At 42.2% G+C, this 20,138-nt stretch overlaps 1 protein-coding gene across 1 annotated transcript in view; it reads right to left on the reverse strand.

The window, feature by feature from the left end:
- Nucleotides 1–20,138, reverse strand: part of LOC134319304 (teneurin-1-like) — a 301,993-nt gene that overhangs the window by 56,812 nt on the left and 225,043 nt on the right. The window contains exons 16-22 of the mRNA XM_063000393.1: nt 17,661–17,780; nt 17,237–17,498; nt 15,325–15,592; nt 10,258–10,401; nt 7,050–7,299; nt 5,624–5,644; nt 115–347 (exon numbers count right to left, since the gene is read on the reverse strand). Coding sequence (XP_062856463.1) covers nt 115–347; nt 5,624–5,644; nt 7,050–7,299; nt 10,258–10,401; nt 15,325–15,592; nt 17,237–17,498; nt 17,661–17,780 — 1,298 coding nt within the window. The remainder of the gene's footprint in view (nt 1–114; nt 348–5,623; nt 5,645–7,049; nt 7,300–10,257; nt 10,402–15,324; nt 15,593–17,236; nt 17,499–17,660; nt 17,781–20,138) is intronic.

Below are 20,138 nucleotides of genomic sequence, written 5' to 3' on the forward strand. Positions count from 1 at the left end.
TTCTGTTGATCTCATCGTGTTTTTGACACATACAGGGATCAGGTTCTAACCTGCTGATATTTAATCTGAAGCAGCTTTGGTTCTGGTACTGATCTGAGATGTGTGAAGTCTTACCTCTGGGGTTGTTGAGCGACGTGGCAGTAGCTTTGCCGCCCTCTCCGCAGTGGCTCTGGTCAAACGGAAGGCACTGCTCCCCTGTACCTGCGACCACCTCCAGGTTCTTGGCCGGATCTTTGGGTTCGCTGAGCGTTTTTAGCCTGTACACCCTCCTGCTGCTGGTGTCGGACAGGTACAGAGCTTCGTTCATCGGATCCATGGCCAGGTAGTACTTATGAGCTGGGCTGGTGCTGCAGAACCAAAATTACACTGGTTTTAAATCATTACATAATACACTGTGTGGCTAAAAGTATGTGGACACCTAATCATAAGCCTGCTGGATATTTCATTCTAAACCTAGTGGTATGGAGTTGGCTACCCCAACAAGATTACTTGTGATTTTGGAGTAGTCTCTAGGAATTTGTGCTCATTTAATCAAAAGAGCATTTGTAAAGCCAGGCACTGATGGTTCTCGAATAGGCCTGACTCACAATCAACATTCCAATTCAAATACACTATATTGCCAAAAGTATTCACTCACCCATCCAAATAATTGAATTCAGGTGTTCCAATCACTTCCATGGCCACAGGTGTACAAAACCGAGCACCTAGGCATGCAGACTGCTTCTATAAACATTAGTGAAAGAATGGGTCTCTCTCAGGAGCTCAGTGAATTCCAGCATGGTACCGTGATGCCACCTGTGCAACAAGTCCAGTCGTGAAATTTCCTCACTACTAAATATTCCATTATTCGACTGTCAGTGCTATTATAACAAAGTTGAAGCGATTGGGAACAACAGCAACTCAGCCACCAAGTGGTACCACGTAAAATGACAGAGCGGGGTCAGCGGATGCTGTGGCGCATAGTGCATAGAGGTCGCCAACTTTCTGCAGAGTCAATCGCTACAGACCTCCAAACTTCATGTGACCTTCAGATTAGCTCAAGAACAGTGTGTAGAGCTTCATGGAACGGGTTTCAGCAGCTGCATCCAAGCCTTACATCACCAAGCGCAATGCAAAGCGTCGGATGCGGTGGTGTAAAGCACGCCGCCACTGGACTCTAGAGCAGTGGAGACGTGTTCTCTGGAGTGATGAATCACGCTTCTCCGTCAGGCAATCCGATGGACGAGTCTGGGTTTGGCGGTTGCCAGGAGAACGGTACTTGTCTGACTGCATTGTGCCGAGTGTAAAGTTTGGTGGAGGGGGGATTATGGTGTGGGGTTGTTTATCAGGAGTTGGGCTCGACCCCTTAGTTCCAGTTAAAGGAACTCTCAATGCTTCAGCATACCAAGAGATTTTGGACAATTTCATGCTCCCATCTTTGAGGGAGCAGTTTGGGGATGGCCCCTTCCTGTTGCACCATGACTGCACATGACATGGATGAGCGAGTTTGAGCACAAGGGGCAGAAAAGAGCCTTTGATAAATGGTTAAAAAAACACAAAGATAAAAGCCTATAATTTATATTAAACAAATGATTCTACATAGCTGTTAGTAATCGGTGTGGCTTAAACAGCTGAACATAATTCTTAATGGTGTTCACATACTTTCGACAAAGATACAGTAAATTCTTCCAATACTAATAATACGCAGATTGACTGTAGAAAATTTCCTAGGTTAATATTAATCAGTAAACACACAGACTAGTGGAGTGTGCCAGCTGCGCCAGTCTAAAGCTGGCAGTGTAAATAATACAGTGTGTGAGTGATAGAGCAGAACAAACAGAAATATTCGACTGTGGTCGCTCCTGATTTCATTAATACAGTAGCGAGCTCCAAACTCCGACTGGGATGAGACCACGCCCGAGCGTGACGCCTCAGAGGGTTTAATCGTTCCCCGGTTTCATTTAAAAACCCTCCCTGTGCCCCCAGAGCTTTTCAATAAGAGGATAAATACTGGCACAGTCAACACAGAAGGAATTAACTCAGCGCTGAGTAATACACTCAGTGCGTTTTCATTAGAGTTTCCATCCAAAAATTGTTGGTGCAGGAGTACGAGGGTGGATGTTTAATTAGATTATAAATCGTCAGGGAGACACGTGACCGAAGTTAAACCCAGTGACATGGTCCAAAATATACAGCATCAATTCAAAAACATCTGGAGGAGTCATGATGTATTTTAATTCCTCTATAAAAAACTGCTATCATGTAACTGAGGGCTAATGTATGTTTCGGTGTAGATGGAGCTTCATGGGTGCATCCCAAAACACTCACAATGTTCTTAAAAACCTTGTGTCCTTCAGCCAGAAATCTGTCCAATTTTGGCACCTTAAAGTAAGTCTCTATCTATAAATGCATTCCAAGGAAGCAAGGAAGCCAATTTGCAGCCATTTACAAGCCAAGCTGGGACACAATAAAGTGCTTTTTAGATCTAATAGCACATCATGTGTACTTCTTTCATGCTGATATGATGCATTTTGTTTTTTATCTTTTTAATAACACAGTTGATGCAGCACAGCAGATAACAGGTAATAAAAAGGTGATGTGACTAAAGTAAAAGTAGTGAAAGTGGAAAGTGTTCAGCCTTGATTCCTGCGTCCTTGTTTCATTTCCTCGCGTGATTCCTCACATCCGAGAAAAAGAGGAATAAAAAAAATAAATAAATTAAGAAACTTCTTGACTTATTTATAAACTGCATTGCAGACTGTACATAAACTAAAGAGGCTGATGGGTGGAATATATTCAGCAGCAAGTGAACATTTTATCCTCAAACTTGATGTTAGCAGCAGGAAAAATGGGCGAGCGTGAGGATTTGAGCCAGTTTGACGAGGGCCAAATTGTGATGGCTAGATGACTGGGTCAGAGCATCTCCAAAACTGCAGCTCTTGTGGGGTGTTCCTGGTCTGCAGTGGTCAGTATCTATCAAAAGTGCTCCAAGGAAGGAACAGTGGTAAACCGGCGACAGGGTCACGGGCAGCCAAGGCTGACTGATACACATGGGGAGCGAAGGCTGGCCCGTGTGGTCCGATCCAACAGACGAGCTACTGTAGCTCAAATTGCTGAAGAGGTTAATGCTGGTTCTGATAGAAAGGTGTCAGAATACACAGATCATCACAGTTGCAGGGTTGTTCTAGCAGCAAAAGGGGGATCAACACAATAATAGGAAGATGGTCATAATGTTATGCCTGATCGGTGTATGTATATATACTGTATATATATATATATATATATACTATATATATATATATATATATACATTATTAAAGCTTTGCAAAAGTATTTGCCCTTCTTTCTCATTGCCTCTGTTTATTGCCACACTGGTTATTGTAGCTAAAAAACACAGTTAGATTTATTAAATGTCAAAACATGCTTAAAGAAAATAAACAATTGCTCCTTAAGTTGCTAATTAGTTGCACCACCTCAGGCAGCAGCAACAACAACAAAAAAACACTTTCTATAACATCACAAACACAGAAAGATATAAGCATGTCAGCAAATTATGTGTAGAATCACCAGTGTTCTGTCTCCTCCATTTAGAGATTATGGCTCTCACTGTTGTTATCCAGAGTCCTAAAGCATTATACGTTCAAGAATGTGTTCACTTAGCCACCATTTAATTTTGGTATACAGGCTGATTGAGTAATCAAGTAATCAGACGGTGGGGTGGCCACTCAGTTGGGCACTTAATGCCAGTCCCAAGCCCAGATAGTAGGGTTGTGCCAGGAGGTATGCTATGTGGATAAGATTCACTGTGGCGACTCCTATATATACACCGATCAGCCATAACATTAAACCCACCTCTTTGTTTCTACAATCACTGTCCATTTTATCAGCTCCACTTACTATATAGAAGCACTTTTTAGTTCTCCAATTACTGACTGTAGTCCATCTGTTTCTCTACATGCTTTGTTAGCCCCCTTTCATGCTGTTCTTCAATGGTCAGGAGTCTTACAGGACCACCACAGAGCAGGTATTATTTAGGTGGTGGATCATTCTCAGCACTGCAGTGACACTGACATGGTGGTGGTGTGTTAGTGTGTGTTGTGCTGGTATGAGTGGATCAGACACAGCAACGCTGCTGGAGTTTTTAAACACCTCACTGTCCCTGCTGGACGGAGAATAGTCCACCAACCAAAAATATCCAGCCAACAGCACCCCGTGGGTAGCGTCCTGTGACCACTGATAAAGGTCTAGAAGATGACCAACTCAAGCAGCAGCAATAGATGAGCGATCGTCTCTGACTTTACATCTACAAGGTGGACCAACTAGGTAGGAGTGTCTAATAGAGTGGACAGTGAGTGGACACGGTATTTAAAAACTCCAGCAGCGCTGCTGTGTCTGATCACTCATACCAGCACAACACACACTAATGTCAGTGTCACTGCAGTGCTGAGAATCATCCAGGAAATTTAGGAAAAACTCTTTCTTTAAATACTTGGATCAGAGGAACCATCGCTACGATCTGAGAGTGTTTTACAGAACACATGGAGACAATTTTACTGACAAACCACAAATCTTTCACCTTCTACTGATCTCTCATGCAGCAAAAGCTCAGAACGTCTCTCAAACCTTCAGGAGAGACACAAAAAAACCTGCTGCTCATAAGCGCTCTGTTAATATTCCACCTTCATCTCCTTGACATTTAGAAACACGTCCCTGGCCTCCTTCCAGCTCCAAACTGTAAAAGCGCCTGCTAAAGGATCCCGGAGGGTGCTCGACGCCACCTGTTACTATGCTCCGAAATATCAGCTGTAACAGAAGCAAACAGCCTCTGTGGGCAGGGAACGAGCGGCAGGCACAGATAAAACCTACAAAGCACCAATCACCGACGCTCCGTACAGACACAGAAACTTCAGAATTCAAAGCAAAAGCTGCTGCGATTAAAATCGGCTCATCAGGGGAGAGTAATTAGGAAAACAGATGCTGTTGCTGTCACCGTTTCTCCTGTTCGCTGTTCGTTAAGGGATATGCAGATGTTGTCTGGCAGTAGAAAGAGGTGAAATGCAAAGAATAGTGAGGATTGGGGGGGGCACAAACTTTCTGTGACATCAGGCACATTTTTGATACTACTGTATATCGTACAACACAATTTCACGCTCGTGAAAAATGAATTGCCTTTATAATTTATCAATCAGTTGCACCATTTTTATCAGCAATACCTGGAGCTAAAAGCTTTAATGTTCGTTACAGAGACGCTGCTGGTTATCAGACACGAACCGCTCGTCTCGTATCTCGGCATCTGTACTGGGTTCTGTTTCTGACCAGGCTGCTCCAAAATGTCCTGCCATTTAGATGTGAACTTTTTTTGCATTTGTATTTTAGATCCTCGTCCTGCTCTATAAGCTTCAGCTCATGGACAGATGACCTCACATCCTTCTCAAGAACTTTCAGATTAAAAAGTAAAGTTTGTTGTTTCCTCATATCGGCTAGTCGACTCTTTTCTTTTAATGATATGTAGTGCAACAAATATGCAATAACAGAAGTAAAGGATGTGCGTGTGTGTGTGTGTGTGTGTGGGGGGGGGGGGGTTCTTGAATACCTATCCCCATCACTGTATGTCTGTGTACAGAGTAAAGGATGAAATTTGTACCTGTGTCTGGTGTCTCTGTTCCTGATGGGTAGAAAAGAGAAAAAGAACAAAGTTTATGTTTAGAAGTCGCTTTCATAAATTCAACAGCTTACAACTTTCTTAACCGCTTATCCAATCAGGGTCGTTTGCTGGAGCCTATCCCAGCTTTTCAATGGGCGCAAGGCACACAGTAACACCCTGGACGGGGCGCCAGTCCATCGCAGCAGACACACACATACACACACCCATTCTCCAATAGGGCAATTCAGTGTCTCCAATTAACCTGACCGCATTTTTTTGGACTGTGGGAGGAAACTGGAGCTCCCGGAGGAAACCCACGCAGACACGGGGAGAACATGCAAACTCCGCACAGACAGGACCCGGAGCGCCCCACCTGGGGATCGAACCCAGGACCTTACAACAAGTTTTTACATCATTTATTAACTGATTTACATATTTATAAAGAACTGAATATTCTGCAGTAATGGCTAAATCATGGTTTTTATTTGTGTACTTTTGCTGTCCGATTACTTTTGGGTACAAAGCTTTTGGGTTATTTTGACTCTTTGCACTGTTCATTAACCAAAAACTCTGGTTCCTTTAACAAAACAGTGTTGTAAAAAGTACACTACATGTTAAAAAAGTATGAGGACACCACTTTAAATAGGTACATTTATTTCACAGAAAATTGCACTGAAAGCCAGATAAATGTAGGCATGGCACTGTCCTAGATTAAACCCAGTCATCTTCTATTACTGTAAAGTGGAATCATCCAGGAGCAATGACAGCTCAGCCATGATACCACACAACTAATGCTGTACCTAATTCACACCCGTGAAATGAGCCATTCCCTGAGTAATATGCAATTTGCTGTGAAATTCAAACTTTATGGTTTATGTTTAGCGGTTTAACGTTTTCATTCGCGTAGCGTTCAATTGCCTCATGTTTACTGGTTAATTTGCACTCTGAGGTGTCCCAGCAATCCTACGGCAATTCAGTTAGCAATTGGAAATCTGTGATTTTTAAAAAATAAGGTCCGTGAAATTAAGCACATTTTCCCGTGAATTTAGTAGGGTTATAAAGATAAGCTTACAGAATGGGATGCAAAGTCATAAACTACAAACCACGACTCCAGAAGATCCAGACTGCTTCTAGAAGCAATGCTACCACGAGAACTCCTCATTAGAGAATTAATGGACCAATTTTATGGCCGACCAGCCCCACACAAGCCTGTAATAACAGCTATAATAGAGTCCCTAATCTTCTGGGCAGTGAATTCTTCAAAATCTAGTGTCTATCCAGAAAAGTGGAGTCTAAAAAAGCAGCAACATGCAGCTTAATGTTAAGTATGTTTGGGTGTCCACATACTTTTGGGTACTTGGTGCATTTAAACCAAATGACAGCAAGGTTAAATAAAAAAAGAAAAAGAGAACAGAGACGTTCGTACTTGAGTTCGAGGATGTTGTAGATGAAGCCCGTCGGTAGAATACGCCTCACAAAGTTGAAGTCCCCGATGTAGATGCTGCCATCCGAACCGCAGGCTAAAGCCACAGGGGCGAAGAGTTTACCCTCCAGAGCCGGACCACTGCAGCCCAAACAGGGAATGGTGCGGTAATACCCGTTTCCCATCACTGTGTTAATAACCGGGGGCTGCTGGGAAATGAAGATGTTCTCTCCATTCCCCTTGTGCAGGATACCTGGATACCACAGAGGAGAGGAGGAGGTGTGTGAGGAACTGGAATTAAACTGTTTTACTCAACACATTTATCAAAACCTTCACATGGTCACATGTTCTTCATCACAATCTGAAATATGGCAGAAATGTTAAATTTGTTACCCAGTATCAGCCCAGTTATCATCATCCATGTTACCATCAAACCTGTTACCATCAGCACATTTTAAACATTTACTAGACTTTGATTTTATGTGTTTAGCAGACGCTTTTATCCAAATTTGAATACAATTTGAGCAATTGAGGGTTGAGAGCCTGGGCCCAAAAATAGTAACTTGGCGGTGATGGGGCTTGAACCACCAACCTTCTGATTACTAGTCAAGTACCTTGACCGCTGAGCTACCACTAACCAGTAAACATCTAAATAAGAGTTCAGTACCGTAACCGCTAATCTACCACTGCCAAAACAACCCTGTAACCATCAACCCTGTTACCATCAACCCTGCTACCATCAACGATCAAGCCTTTACTGTTTGTGTTACCATCAACCCTGTAACCATCAACCCTGTTACCATCAACCCTGTTACCATCAACCCTGTAACCATCAACCCTGCTACCATCAACGATCAAGCCTTTACTGTTTGTGTTACCATCAACCCTGTTACCATCAACCCTGTAACCATCAACCCTGTTACCATCAACCCTGTTACCATCAACCCTGTAACCATCAACCCTGTTACCATCAACCCTGTTACCATCAACCCTGCTACCATCAATGATCAAGCCTTTACTGTTTGTGTTACCATCAACCCTGTAACCATCAACCCTGTAACCATCAACCCTTCACGATTATTTGTGTTACCATCAACCCTGTTACCTTTAACCCAACCCTGTAACCATCAAACCTGCTACCATCAAACCTGCTACCATCAACCCTCTTACTATTATTTGTGTTACCATCAACCCTGTAACCATCAACCCTGTAACCATCAATCCTTTTACTAGTATGTGTTACCATCAACCCTGTTACCATCAACCCTGCTACCATCAACCCTGCTACCATCAACCCTGTAACCATCCCATTTCCTAATAGTCCAGTGACCCTATTGCTATTAACTCTGTTGCCATTATTCAATGTTTCAGTGCTAGGTTAAGTTTTCAGTGTGAGTAGTTAGGAATACTGAAAGTGTAATGTGTTTTCTATACTAGCCTGCGTTCATTAATGGTCAGTGTGGGTGTTTACAGGTTAAGAGGGGTCGCGAGTGCAACAGAGAATCAGACAAATTAAAAACAGAACTGGACAAAAGTGGGGAAATACAAATATTAAAATCTTCCCTTTTTTGCAGCTGGATTAGTAAACTCAAGGATTTGAATAACATTACATGTAATTAATATACTGTTAAAGCTCATATGGCTTATACAATATATAGCCAAAAGTATCTGGACACATGACTGAGCATGTTGGACGTCTCATTTCAATAACAAATGCTATTAAAACAGGATGACCTCTATATAATTGATTTATAACACCTGTTAGTAATTGTTGTGGCCTAAAGCACATGAATTTAAAAATCAGACGGTGTGTCCCGATACTTTTGTCCCCTCAGTGTTACTGTTTGTGTTTCTGAAGTTCGAGAGACTCAGACTGGAGTCCTGTTCACTTCACCACCAGTCGCAGCCATCAGGGAATTTCTCCTGCAGTCCACTCGTGTTGGTCCCTTTCGGCCAAAGCTCCAGCTAATTGACAGGATGTCGATTTTAGGATCAGTGGGGACGTGGCTGCAGCTGTTGAGTTGTAACTCTCAGGCTGAAGAACTCACAGTTGTTATTATCTAGTCCTCAGATGAAACTTAATCTTTTCTAATGTTTATTGTTACTGTAAATGTACAGGATCTGTAATGTTTCTTACATGTAGACAAGCTACAGCAGTAGAATTGTGGTATTTAGGTAAATTTCAATAAATCTTTTATTATTTACATTTCATTGTTCATTTAAATGCTGAGATTCGTTGTGACATCACTTGTTATAATTTTTAGTTTCAATTAATTTTGTGTATTTATGGTTTGTTTAAATCTAATTCGTTTAACTTATTCTTCAGGCCACTCAAAAAGGATGATGGGGGGTCCTGCTGAGTCTGATTCCTGTCAAGGTTTTTCAAGAGTTTTTCTTTGCCACTGTCACCCTTGGCTGGTTTTTGGTCTGTCGGTCCTGGATCCTGTAAAGTTGCTTTAAGACAATGGGTCTGTCAGAAAACCTAGTGATCTCTCTACATAGACACATTTTACGTCATCCTACACTCCAGAGAAGAAGGTATGTCTAAATTCTTAGAATGCCCTAAAATGCTCCTACTGAGGTGCCTTATTTCAAAGTGATAATCTGACTGAATAACGAGTGAGCATCCGATGCTTCCTGAGCAGTGAAAGCAATCCCAGCATTCATTGTGGCACAACCTTTCTCATGAAAAAATTACAAATATGGAATGTGGAGCAACCAACAGAGTTCTCTACCAAATGTAAATACATTCGGACTGATTTTTGATTTGTATAAAGGTGCACAACCTGCATACCAGCAAGTTGTGCCACCTCAGCGCATTGGTTTAAATGGCCTGAGGCTTACTATGTTAGCCTAGTAAGCTAAAACTGTGGTGATGTAATCGCCGTAATCTCTGTCTAAGTAGTGCACTTAGATAATCTGCCTTATGAGTCGATGACTTATTAGAATCCTCTCTACTGAGGCAGCTGCCCAGGGAGGCAGTACGCAGCAAGGCAGCTCACTAGGTTTTGTCTATAGTAAAAGGTGCTATACAAATAAATTTGACTTGACTTTGACCTGACAAATAGAGACGCTTGCTGACCAACATTCCAGCCGGAACAGGAGGTCATTAAAATGTTGGTCATTTGAACAATTAACAACAATCTGAAACTAGTGAACACACTAGTGAACACCCATGTGAACACAGTCCTGTATGAAATAAAAGTTTTACCGCTGTGCACGTTGAGAATGTGATGTTTGTCAAGCGTCCAGCCACCCAAACCGGAGCCCATCATCTCAAATCCCTGGATCAGAGTGCTCCTCCTCTCCCACAGAATGAAACCTGGACAGGATTCGTATTCATATCCTACAGAAACTACACACACACACACACACACACACACATCAGATGGTATGGTTGGCACTTTATCATCTTAATCAACAAACCACAGATTGGCGCCGGCCTCTCTGCCCCCGTGCTGCCCGTTTCTCTTGTTATTGACACTTCTGCGATTCATTGATAAGAGTTTCGATGTACAATAAACAGTAGCAACGACTCGAGTGCCGAATTCTACTCGCCTCCCGTCCCTGCTCCTCCGTCTCTCTGTTTTGCTCGGGCCTCGTTACAAACCATTCTCTCCCGCAAAGTCATTAGCGCATGCTTAATGATTTGATCATGAGCCTAATTGTTATGAATGAGTTCTAAAAGAGAGAAACTAGCTGCTAACGGCCCACACATGGCCTGATTCGACAAAATATATGAGTTAAAGGGCCTGGGGACGTCATAAAAAATAAATAGCATTTTCTAACAAGTGGCCATGTATTAAAGAATGCAGGAATATTTTGGGCTGGAGGTTTTGGACCCTGGTTGAGAGCTGGACTATTTTCAGACACAAAGAGATGTTTGAAAACAGCCAAACTAATAATCCAGACTAAAATAAAATGTGAATTTGGAGAAGTTACAAATCTTCGTGTTCGCTCTGTGGATCCTCCCTCAGGCACCCTCCAGCAGCTGTGGGATGCACTGCAGTCAGCATGGATCCAGATACCTGTGAGAGCCAACCAGGACCTTACTGAGTCACTCCCAGCCACTCTTGTCGAGGTGCTGTCCGTGCTACACTCGGCGGTTACACTGGATATTAACTGGTGCTCATAATGTGGGTAAGACTGTGTCTGATCCACTCATACCAGCACAACACACACTAACACACCACCCAAATAATACCTGCTCTGTGGTGGTCCTGTGGGGGTCCTGACCATTGAAGAACAGGGTGAAAGGGGGCTAACAAAGCATGCAGAGAAACAGATGGACTACAGTCAGTAATTATAGAACTACAAAGTGGAGCTGATAAAATGGGCAGTGAGTGTAGAAACAAGGAGGTGGTTTTAATGTTATGGCTGGTCAGTATATAAACAAAGACCTGTTATAGTCCACTTACCAGTGTTAGTCACCATTGTAATCGCAACAGCTTTTCTGTAAAGGTTTGTAGAAAATGGCACCTCCTCCTCACTACCCAGACTAAAGAGCTGGAAATAAGGAACTGCTTCGAGCTGCTACTTGCCACCATGACACCAATTTTCCACTTGAGCTTCGGGCTAAACGACAATGTGGAGCCACCTCACAACACAGCCCACTCAGATCCAAAATAAAGAGAGCAAACGGGTAATCAGGGCACTGACACCAATTTTCTACTGCAGCTTTAGGCCAGTTCGCAGCACCACCACCCGAACATAAATTACATGCTAGTGGGTCAAGACACTGCTCCCTCAAAAACAAGACCACGACATGACTTCACTTCAACAGAGACACGTTTATTTCTTTTATACGAGCAGAGATTTTGTCCTGTTGTTTCCTTTTTATCTTTGCTATATAATCCAAAGTATGTGGATGAGAAACAATCCATAATTGCTTGTCGAACATCTAATTCCAAACTCATTTGCATGAATATAAAGCTGGTGTGGAACGGGAAGGGACGCGCCTCGCTAGAGAGAAAAATAATAAGGGAGAATCCCCACACACCTGGTAGAGAAGAATTAAGAATCTATTGTGCAGATTCTCAATCCAAGGTAGAAAAGGGAGAAAAGTGGACAGTCAAAAGGGGACTGATAGTGTAGATTAAGAACTGGGCATGTTTGTTTGTTTATTAGGATTTTAAAATTCATGTTTTACACTTTGGTTACATTCATGACAGGAACGGTAGTTACTCATTACACAAGATTCATCAGTTCACAAGGTTATATCAAACACAGTTTTGGACAATTTTGTATCTCCAATTCACCTCACTTGTACGTCTTTGGACTGTGGGAGGAAACTGGAGCTCCCGGAGGAAACCCACGTGGAGAACATGCAAACTCCACACAGAAAGGACCCGGACCGTCCCACCTGGGGATCGAACCCAGGACCTTCTTGCTGTGAGGCGACAGTGCTACCCACTTAGCCACCATGCCGCCAAACTGGGCATGACTCAATCCGCCCCGTTACATGCTGTTATATCAGCGTCCAGTCTTCTGAGAAACCTTAACTAGAGTACGGAACACAACTAAGTCCAGTTTACATAGAACAGGCAGTAATGGTGGGAGATTAGAAGGGTGTCCAAATATTTTTGTCCATGTGATGTAGATTACACATCTGATTTTATGCTTTGGGTTTTATGCTTTGGGTTATAAATCTCTCTCTCTCTCTCTCTCTCTCTCTCTCTCTCTCTCTCACACACACACACAATAATAAATACATAACAAATAGAAACGTTTTTTCTATTTATTTATGCATTTTCTCCCATTTTCTCCCAATTTAGTGGTGTCAGTTTGTGTTCTGCTGCTGTGGATTTTTGATTGCAGTCGAGGAGGGCACATTGCTGCTCATGCCTCCTCCGACCCACGTGCAGCCCTTAGCGGAACCCTGTTTCACCCATGCATTCTGCACAGGCGCCTCTCTATCTGCCAATCAGGGTCCTTACACAGCGTTTGAAGACCCCAACCACAAAGTCCGGTCATCCTACCTTAGCAGAACCGTGTCTGCTGCAGGCACTGCAAATTATGCCTGCTAGATGGCGTCCAGCTGAACAGTGGCAATGCCGAGTTTCGAACCGAGGAGTTCAGAATCTCTGCGCTGGTGTGCTAGGGGAATATCCCACTGTGCCATCTGGGCACTTAAGACTAGACGTTTAAATGACAAATACCTCACTAATATTAACTAACACCAATGTATTAAATGTATGTGTTTGTCTTTGGTAGTTGTAATATCAGCCTGCACTCTTCTGAGAGACCTTTAACTAGAGTTTGGAACACAACTGAGTCAGTTTTACAAAGAACAGTCAGTAATGGTGGGAAATTAGAAGGGTGTCCCAATATTTTTGTCCATGTGATGTAGATTACACGGCTGATTTTATGCTTTTGGTTATGAATGTGGCTGAAACTAATGAAGAAATGAAAATGTTCCACTTTGTCCATGTAGAGCACAAATGTGTGTGTCTCTCTCTCTCTCTCTCTCTCTCTCTCTCTCTCTCACACACACACACACACAATAATAAATGCATCAATAAATGGAGGAAATGAAAATTGCTAAAATTAAAAGTTTTAATGACAACTACCTCTATAATATTAACTAATTTGACAAACTATTAAATGTGTTTAATTTTTTTGTAGAAAGTGTTTAGAAAAATAAATAAATAAATAAATAAAAAGAATGTGTGAGGACTATAGAAATAAATGAATATAAATGAAGTCACAGTCTGCTAGTGCATGTAATTGGCCAGACTGCAGCACCTCTGAAATCCACAGCTGTGAAGAAAAACAGGAAAAACAAAACAAATACCCTCCTACACACACACACACACACACACACCACACACACACACACATACACACCACACACAAACACACACACACACACACACATACACACACACACACACACACACACACACCACACACACACATTCATTTATTATATTAAATATGCTTTTTTATAACCCTAAATCAGGAAAAGTATGGTACAGACTCAGCCCTTCGTGGACCCTGCTTTTGTTCTAGATCATGATTACAATCACCTGTTGACATCACCTGTTTGAAATAACTTTATTATTATTATTTACCTAATTACTAGCCCTAATTGCCCACGTCCCAACTTTTTTGGAGTGTGTTTCTGGCCTGAAATGCAGGAATGGATGTAGATTAATAAATGAAATAAAGTTGGCCAGACAAAACATGAAATATCTTGGGGTAAAGTAAAAGTAAAAATAATATATGCAGTTTCATTCATTCATTCATTCATTCATTTATTTATTTATTTATCACTGTCCATACAGTCCCAGCTTTTCTGTCCCTGATTTGGGGTTGTATGTCCACCACAAATTCAGATCTTTGTTTTTAGCTTCTTTATTTGTTTGTCGATTCATCATCACATAGATTATATGGGCAAAGGCATTTGGATACCATGAGCTTACTGGACATCCCATTTCAGAAACAACCTCTGCATGATCGTTTCAGCCACTACAACAGTCTCTTCTGAGAAAGCTTCTAACAAATGTCTATGGAAATTTGTGCCCATTCAGTCAATATATGACCACATTTTTATGGTTAGAGACTGGTTTCAAAGCTGACCAGTGAGGCTGAGGACAGGATTCTGGAAACTGGAGCTTTTCTTCGTCTGTATAGAGCTTGTTTTGTGCACAGGGGTACAGTCATACTGGAACAGGAAGGAGCCTTCCCTAAACTGTTGCTACAAAGTGTTTCTGTGATTAATTAATAAAAGTTTCAGTGTGCAATAAACAGTAGTGATACACCGATCAGCCATAACATTAAAACCCCCTCCTTGTTTCTACACTCACTGTCCATTTTATCAGCTCCACTTACCATATAGAAGCACTTTGTACTTCTACAATTACTGACTGTAGTCCATCTGTTTCTCTACATGATTTTTTTAACCTGCTTTCACCCTGTTCTTCAATGGTCAGGACCCCCATAGGACCATCACAGAGCAGGTATTATTTAGGTGGTGGATGATTCTCAGCACTGCAGAGACACTGACATGGTGGTGGTGTTAGTGTGCGTTGTGCTGGTATGAGTGGATCAGACACAGCAGCACTGATGGAGTTTTTAAATACCGTGTCCACTCACTGTCCACTCTATTAGACACTCCTACCTAGTTGGTTCACCTTGTAGATCTAAACTGCTAGCACAGTTGTAGAAAATTATAAGGAGTGTCCCAATACTTTTGTCCATATAATGATTTAATACTGTACGTGCAAGTCACTGTTTCAGCTCCTGTGGATTCAATAAATAAATGAATGATTTTTACCAGAAGCTTCGGTCAGTCCAAACACTTCCTGCCCATAGATGTCAGTTTTGTTCCAGGCCAGAACGTAGACCAGTCCAGGTGCTGCCGGGTACCATTTTTGGTACTTCCTGCCCTCGATGACGGCAGACACGTGCACTTTGGTGAGTCCTGGAGGGACGGAGGTGTGGGTGAGGATGACCCGCAGCAGGGTCTGGTAGCCGGAAGCTCTGGTGCTGAGATAGCTGAGTTTGATGAAGCTGTCGGGGATGAGAATCTCTTCCTGTACAGCCTGCAGAGAAAAAAACAACAAAATCTGCTTTTTTATATCAGCTTCAGCTTCACCATGTGCTCCAAACTGTTCACTTTCACCATCAAACCCTGGCAGAAACATCCGTATCTACTGCCAGTAGTGTGAATTACAACAAAAAGCTGGAGAGTCGAGCCATTACGCTCCATTATCATGGAACAGACGGGCGCAGTGCAGATTTCGGGAGCTGAAACAGGTCTCGGGGGTGGAAGTGATGCTCGTTTGTAAAAAGCTCTTTGTGGTGTTTTGGATTCTGACTCATTAGTGTAAAAGCATAAATGTAATCATTGTTCTATAAAAGATCCATGTTCAAAAAGTACAAATCTGCACCTCTTTATATTTTAACATGTAATAAAATCTATTATCTAATTAACTGAAAATAAAACACGACCTCTATCATTCCAGCTCAGTGTGATTTGTTTTAATATAAAATATACAGAAAGCTCTTCAGGTCAAAGTTGTTTAAATTAAAAAGGAAATTAAATCAGTATTTTTATCTTTTTTGACGTATTTCATTATTACCAGGTGTAAATTAAATTATTAACACCACACTATAAACAGACACTATATAACCAAAAGTATTTGGATGCCTGACCGCGAGCTTGATGGATGTTCCATAAAAAAAAATCCATCCAAATCCATGTTTATCTATACAAGTTAATCCATCCATGTTTATCCATCCATCCACGTTCATCCATCCATCCATCCATGTTTATCCATCCATCCATCCATGTTCATCCATCCATCCATCCATGTTTATCCATCCATCCATCCATGTTCATCCATCCATCCATGTTCATCCATTCATCCATATTTAGCCATCCATCCACCATCCATCCATGTATGTTCATCCATCCATGTTTATCCATACAAGTTAATCCATCCATGTTCATCCATCCATCCACGTTCATCCATCCATCCATCCATGTTTATCCATCCATCCATGTTTAGCCATCCATCCATCCATGTTCATCCATCCATCCACCATCCATCCATGTATGTTCATCCATCCATGTTTATCCATACAAGTTTATCCATCCATGTTCATCCATCCATCCATCCATCCATGTTCCTCCATCCAGTCATCCATCCATGTTCCTCCATCCATCCACTCATCCATTCATCCATGTTTAGCCAAAGAAGTTATTCATCCATGTTTATCCATCCATTTATCCATGTTTATTCATCCATTTAATCATGTTCATCCATGCACCCACCCTGCCACCCACCCATCTATTTATGTATGTTTATCATAAAAGGTATTAAATATTTTAAACAGTTTATTCTCTTATTTACATTCAGATCAAATACTGTTGGAAAATGTGTCTAAATGTATGTAGACTAGGTCTTAGCTTACAGTATGTACACTGAAGAACTAGGAACAGAACTGTGGGCCTCTTTTATACTGCTCTAGTCACATCACATTGGGTGTTGGACTTTTGAACCTCCATTCTGTGCTAACTGTTGTTTCTTATCTGCTTACAACATTTAAAACAGCTTAATGACAGACATGTTGCTTATCTCTGTGCATTTTACTCCCAGCTTAACCTTAGATTCTATACTTTATTCAGATTATACTAAGCACAAAATCCAATTTTTCCATAACAAGGACAAAGGTAACAGTACCTGAAGTTCTGGGATGATGGGTCCTCGGAGTGCACACTCCCCTGTGTACCTGGTCAGCGGTGAAGGTAAAACGATGGGATAAGGACTGATGAAGTTCTTGATATCACAGGTTTGGGCTGTGAGCTCCACCTGAGCCATAACCACCTTATCCAGCACCAGAAAATTGTTCCAGGGCAGCCAGATGGTTCTCTTCTGCGTCAGGAACGGTGCTCTCAGGAACACCAAGGTCACCGAGACAGCCCCCGGTGCCACCAGATCAAAACTGAATAATAAATCCAAAAGAAGGTAAAAGTTTGAGGTCAGTTTGACCCCAACAGACGAGCGCAAAGTGGCACGTTAGAAAATTCATTTTAAATGGTTCCAGATAAGCTACACAGGTTGCTGTGACCCGGACATCGTGGTGAAAGTGTGTGTCTATTATTACCTGCCATCCTTTCTGCTGATGGTAAAGCCGTACTCTGGATGTTGTTGGAAGGTGATGTTTACCCCCACCAGAGGAGCACCGTCCACAGCTATGACCTGTCCCTGCACCACTGCCACCCGGCTGAGGATCAAAACCATAAACATGAGTGACACATCCTGTGCTCCTAATTATTAATCAAATCAATGATTTTAATCTTGTGAGAACAGTTCAGGGAAGGCCCTTCCCCTGTGCAATAAGTAAGGGCCAATAAAGACATGGGGTATGTCCGAAAACCCAGTGATCTCTCTACACAGACACATTTTACATCATCCTATTTGCGCTCCCGAGAAGAGGGCGTGTCTAAATTCTTAGATCTGGCATGCTACTGGGTTGTTCCACCTCAGCGCATTGGTTTGTATGGCCTGAGGCTAAATGTGTGATTACAGCGTAATCGCTGTCTAAGTAGTGCGTCTAAATAATCTGCCTTACGAGTTCGATGTCAGAATCCTCTACTCAGGCAGCTGCCCAGGTAGGCAGTAGGCAGCAAGAGCGAGGCAGCTCACTAGGTTTTCCACTGACAACTTATTGCACATTGTGGTCTGCACAGTCCTGACCTCAATCCTACTGGACACATCTGGGATGAACTGGAATGTTTCCTGATAAATAACGAATGTTATTTTGATTGAACGGGCGCAAATTCCTACAGACACACTATACCTGAGTTATCTATCAGCCAGACACTTTTACAGACAGGATTGTGTGTCTGTCTGATGAGTTTAAAGGAAAATGGGGGTGGGGGTTGGAGGTGCCGACACAGAGAGGGTGAATAATGGGGAGCAGCGTGTGACTCTATGTGATTGGGCTCTTTGTCTGGACTCATCACTTGCAGGTGAAAAAAGTGGTTGGCAACAGCACACGTGCTAAAGATCAGGGGGTCTGCAGAATGAAAAATAAATATTTAAAATGAAATAAAGTAAAAATGTAGCTGTTTAAAGTCAGTGCTTTAAAAAATGTGAATGATTTCATATCAAAAGACCAGACGCTACTTTCCCTGGTTTAAACTGTTCACTGTATCGACCCGAACACAGAGATTAAAACCTCGGCGAGACCTCACATGATCAGACCAGAAACCATCACAGGAACTCATTTCAGCATGAGGCGGGGAGCATAAAAGTCTAAAATTGAGCGCAGAACCTGAGGAAAATTGTGATCCACGGCGCTGTGAGAGGGATGAATCTGCCCGGGTGCAGGTCACTGCCCCCGGCTGCCTGCCTTTTCATACAGACAGCAATTCTGCGAAAGAATTTGACACAGATGCTGCCGTGTATAATTCCTGCTCTGTCCGGGCCCCCGAGTCCATCTCCGAATCCGACCTACAGCGTTAAAGACCTTCAAACTCTCCTGTAATGACTTTTGTAACTCAGATGAGGAGAAATTTACAGCCCCACAAAATCCCAAATTCTGCCCTCATTCACGTTCCCTGCTCAATCACCCTGAGCCCCCCCCCACCACCCCTCCTCTATCGTTCCCCTTTAAATTCTCCACCAAGGACTCGACAGTCTATAAAGCACGAGCTCATTTCACCGACCCTAGAACATTTCTTATATGCCTGTATAAGTGCTCATAAGGATCTGTACTGCAGTGTAAAATACTCATTTCTGATTGGCTGCCGTATTAAATAAATGAAAAATCCCAATTTAACATCAAACATCCAGTTAAATTAAATAAATACAACAAGGCAGAGTATTAAACTTACAAAAACAAACTGTAAACTAAAGTACCACACAGCCACACAGCCCCAGGGAGCTGGGTTCAATCCTTGATGATGTAGAGTTTGCTGAGCATCTGGACACACACATTCCAAAAACATGCCAGTAGATACAATATACAGACAAGTATTGGGACACCGCTTCTAATTTTTGAATTCATGTGTTTCAGTCACAACAGTTGCAACAAACAGGTGCAATACATTTATACAGTTTGGGGAAGGCCCTTTCCTGTTCCAGTATGACTGTGCTGAAGAAAAGAAAGAGATGAAGAAAAGCTCAATTTAAAGAAACTCCAGTGTCCTGCACAGAACCCTGACCTCAGCCCCACTGAACAGCTCTGGAATAAACTGAAACATGAACTTTCCTGACCAAAATCAGTGCCCAGTCATCTTTAGACCAAATGAGCACAAATTCCCATAAACATACTTTAAATCCCTTGAAGAGTGGCTGTTGATGTAGCTGAAAGGATCACTGAGGTCAGTCTATTTTAATAGAATTTATTTTTAAAATGCAATGTTCAATAGCTCATGGTCAGCTGTCCAAGTACTTCTGGCCATATTGTGTGTGTGTGCCTCTAATGGATGGGCTCATATAACTTCTGGATTTGTGAAGCCTGAGATTCGAACGCTTGAAAATCAGGCACTGCTGTAACCAGCAGCTTGGGAATAACAATACAGATTAAAATCTAAATTAAGGTTTAATGAAGGGCTGGAAATGGTGTATCATTGTT

The sequence above is a fragment of the Trichomycterus rosablanca genome, chromosome 8 (genome assembly GCF_030014385.1).
Source record: "Trichomycterus rosablanca isolate fTriRos1 chromosome 8, fTriRos1.hap1, whole genome shotgun sequence".
Classification (NCBI taxonomy): Eukaryota; Metazoa; Chordata; class Actinopteri; order Siluriformes; family Trichomycteridae; genus Trichomycterus; species Trichomycterus rosablanca.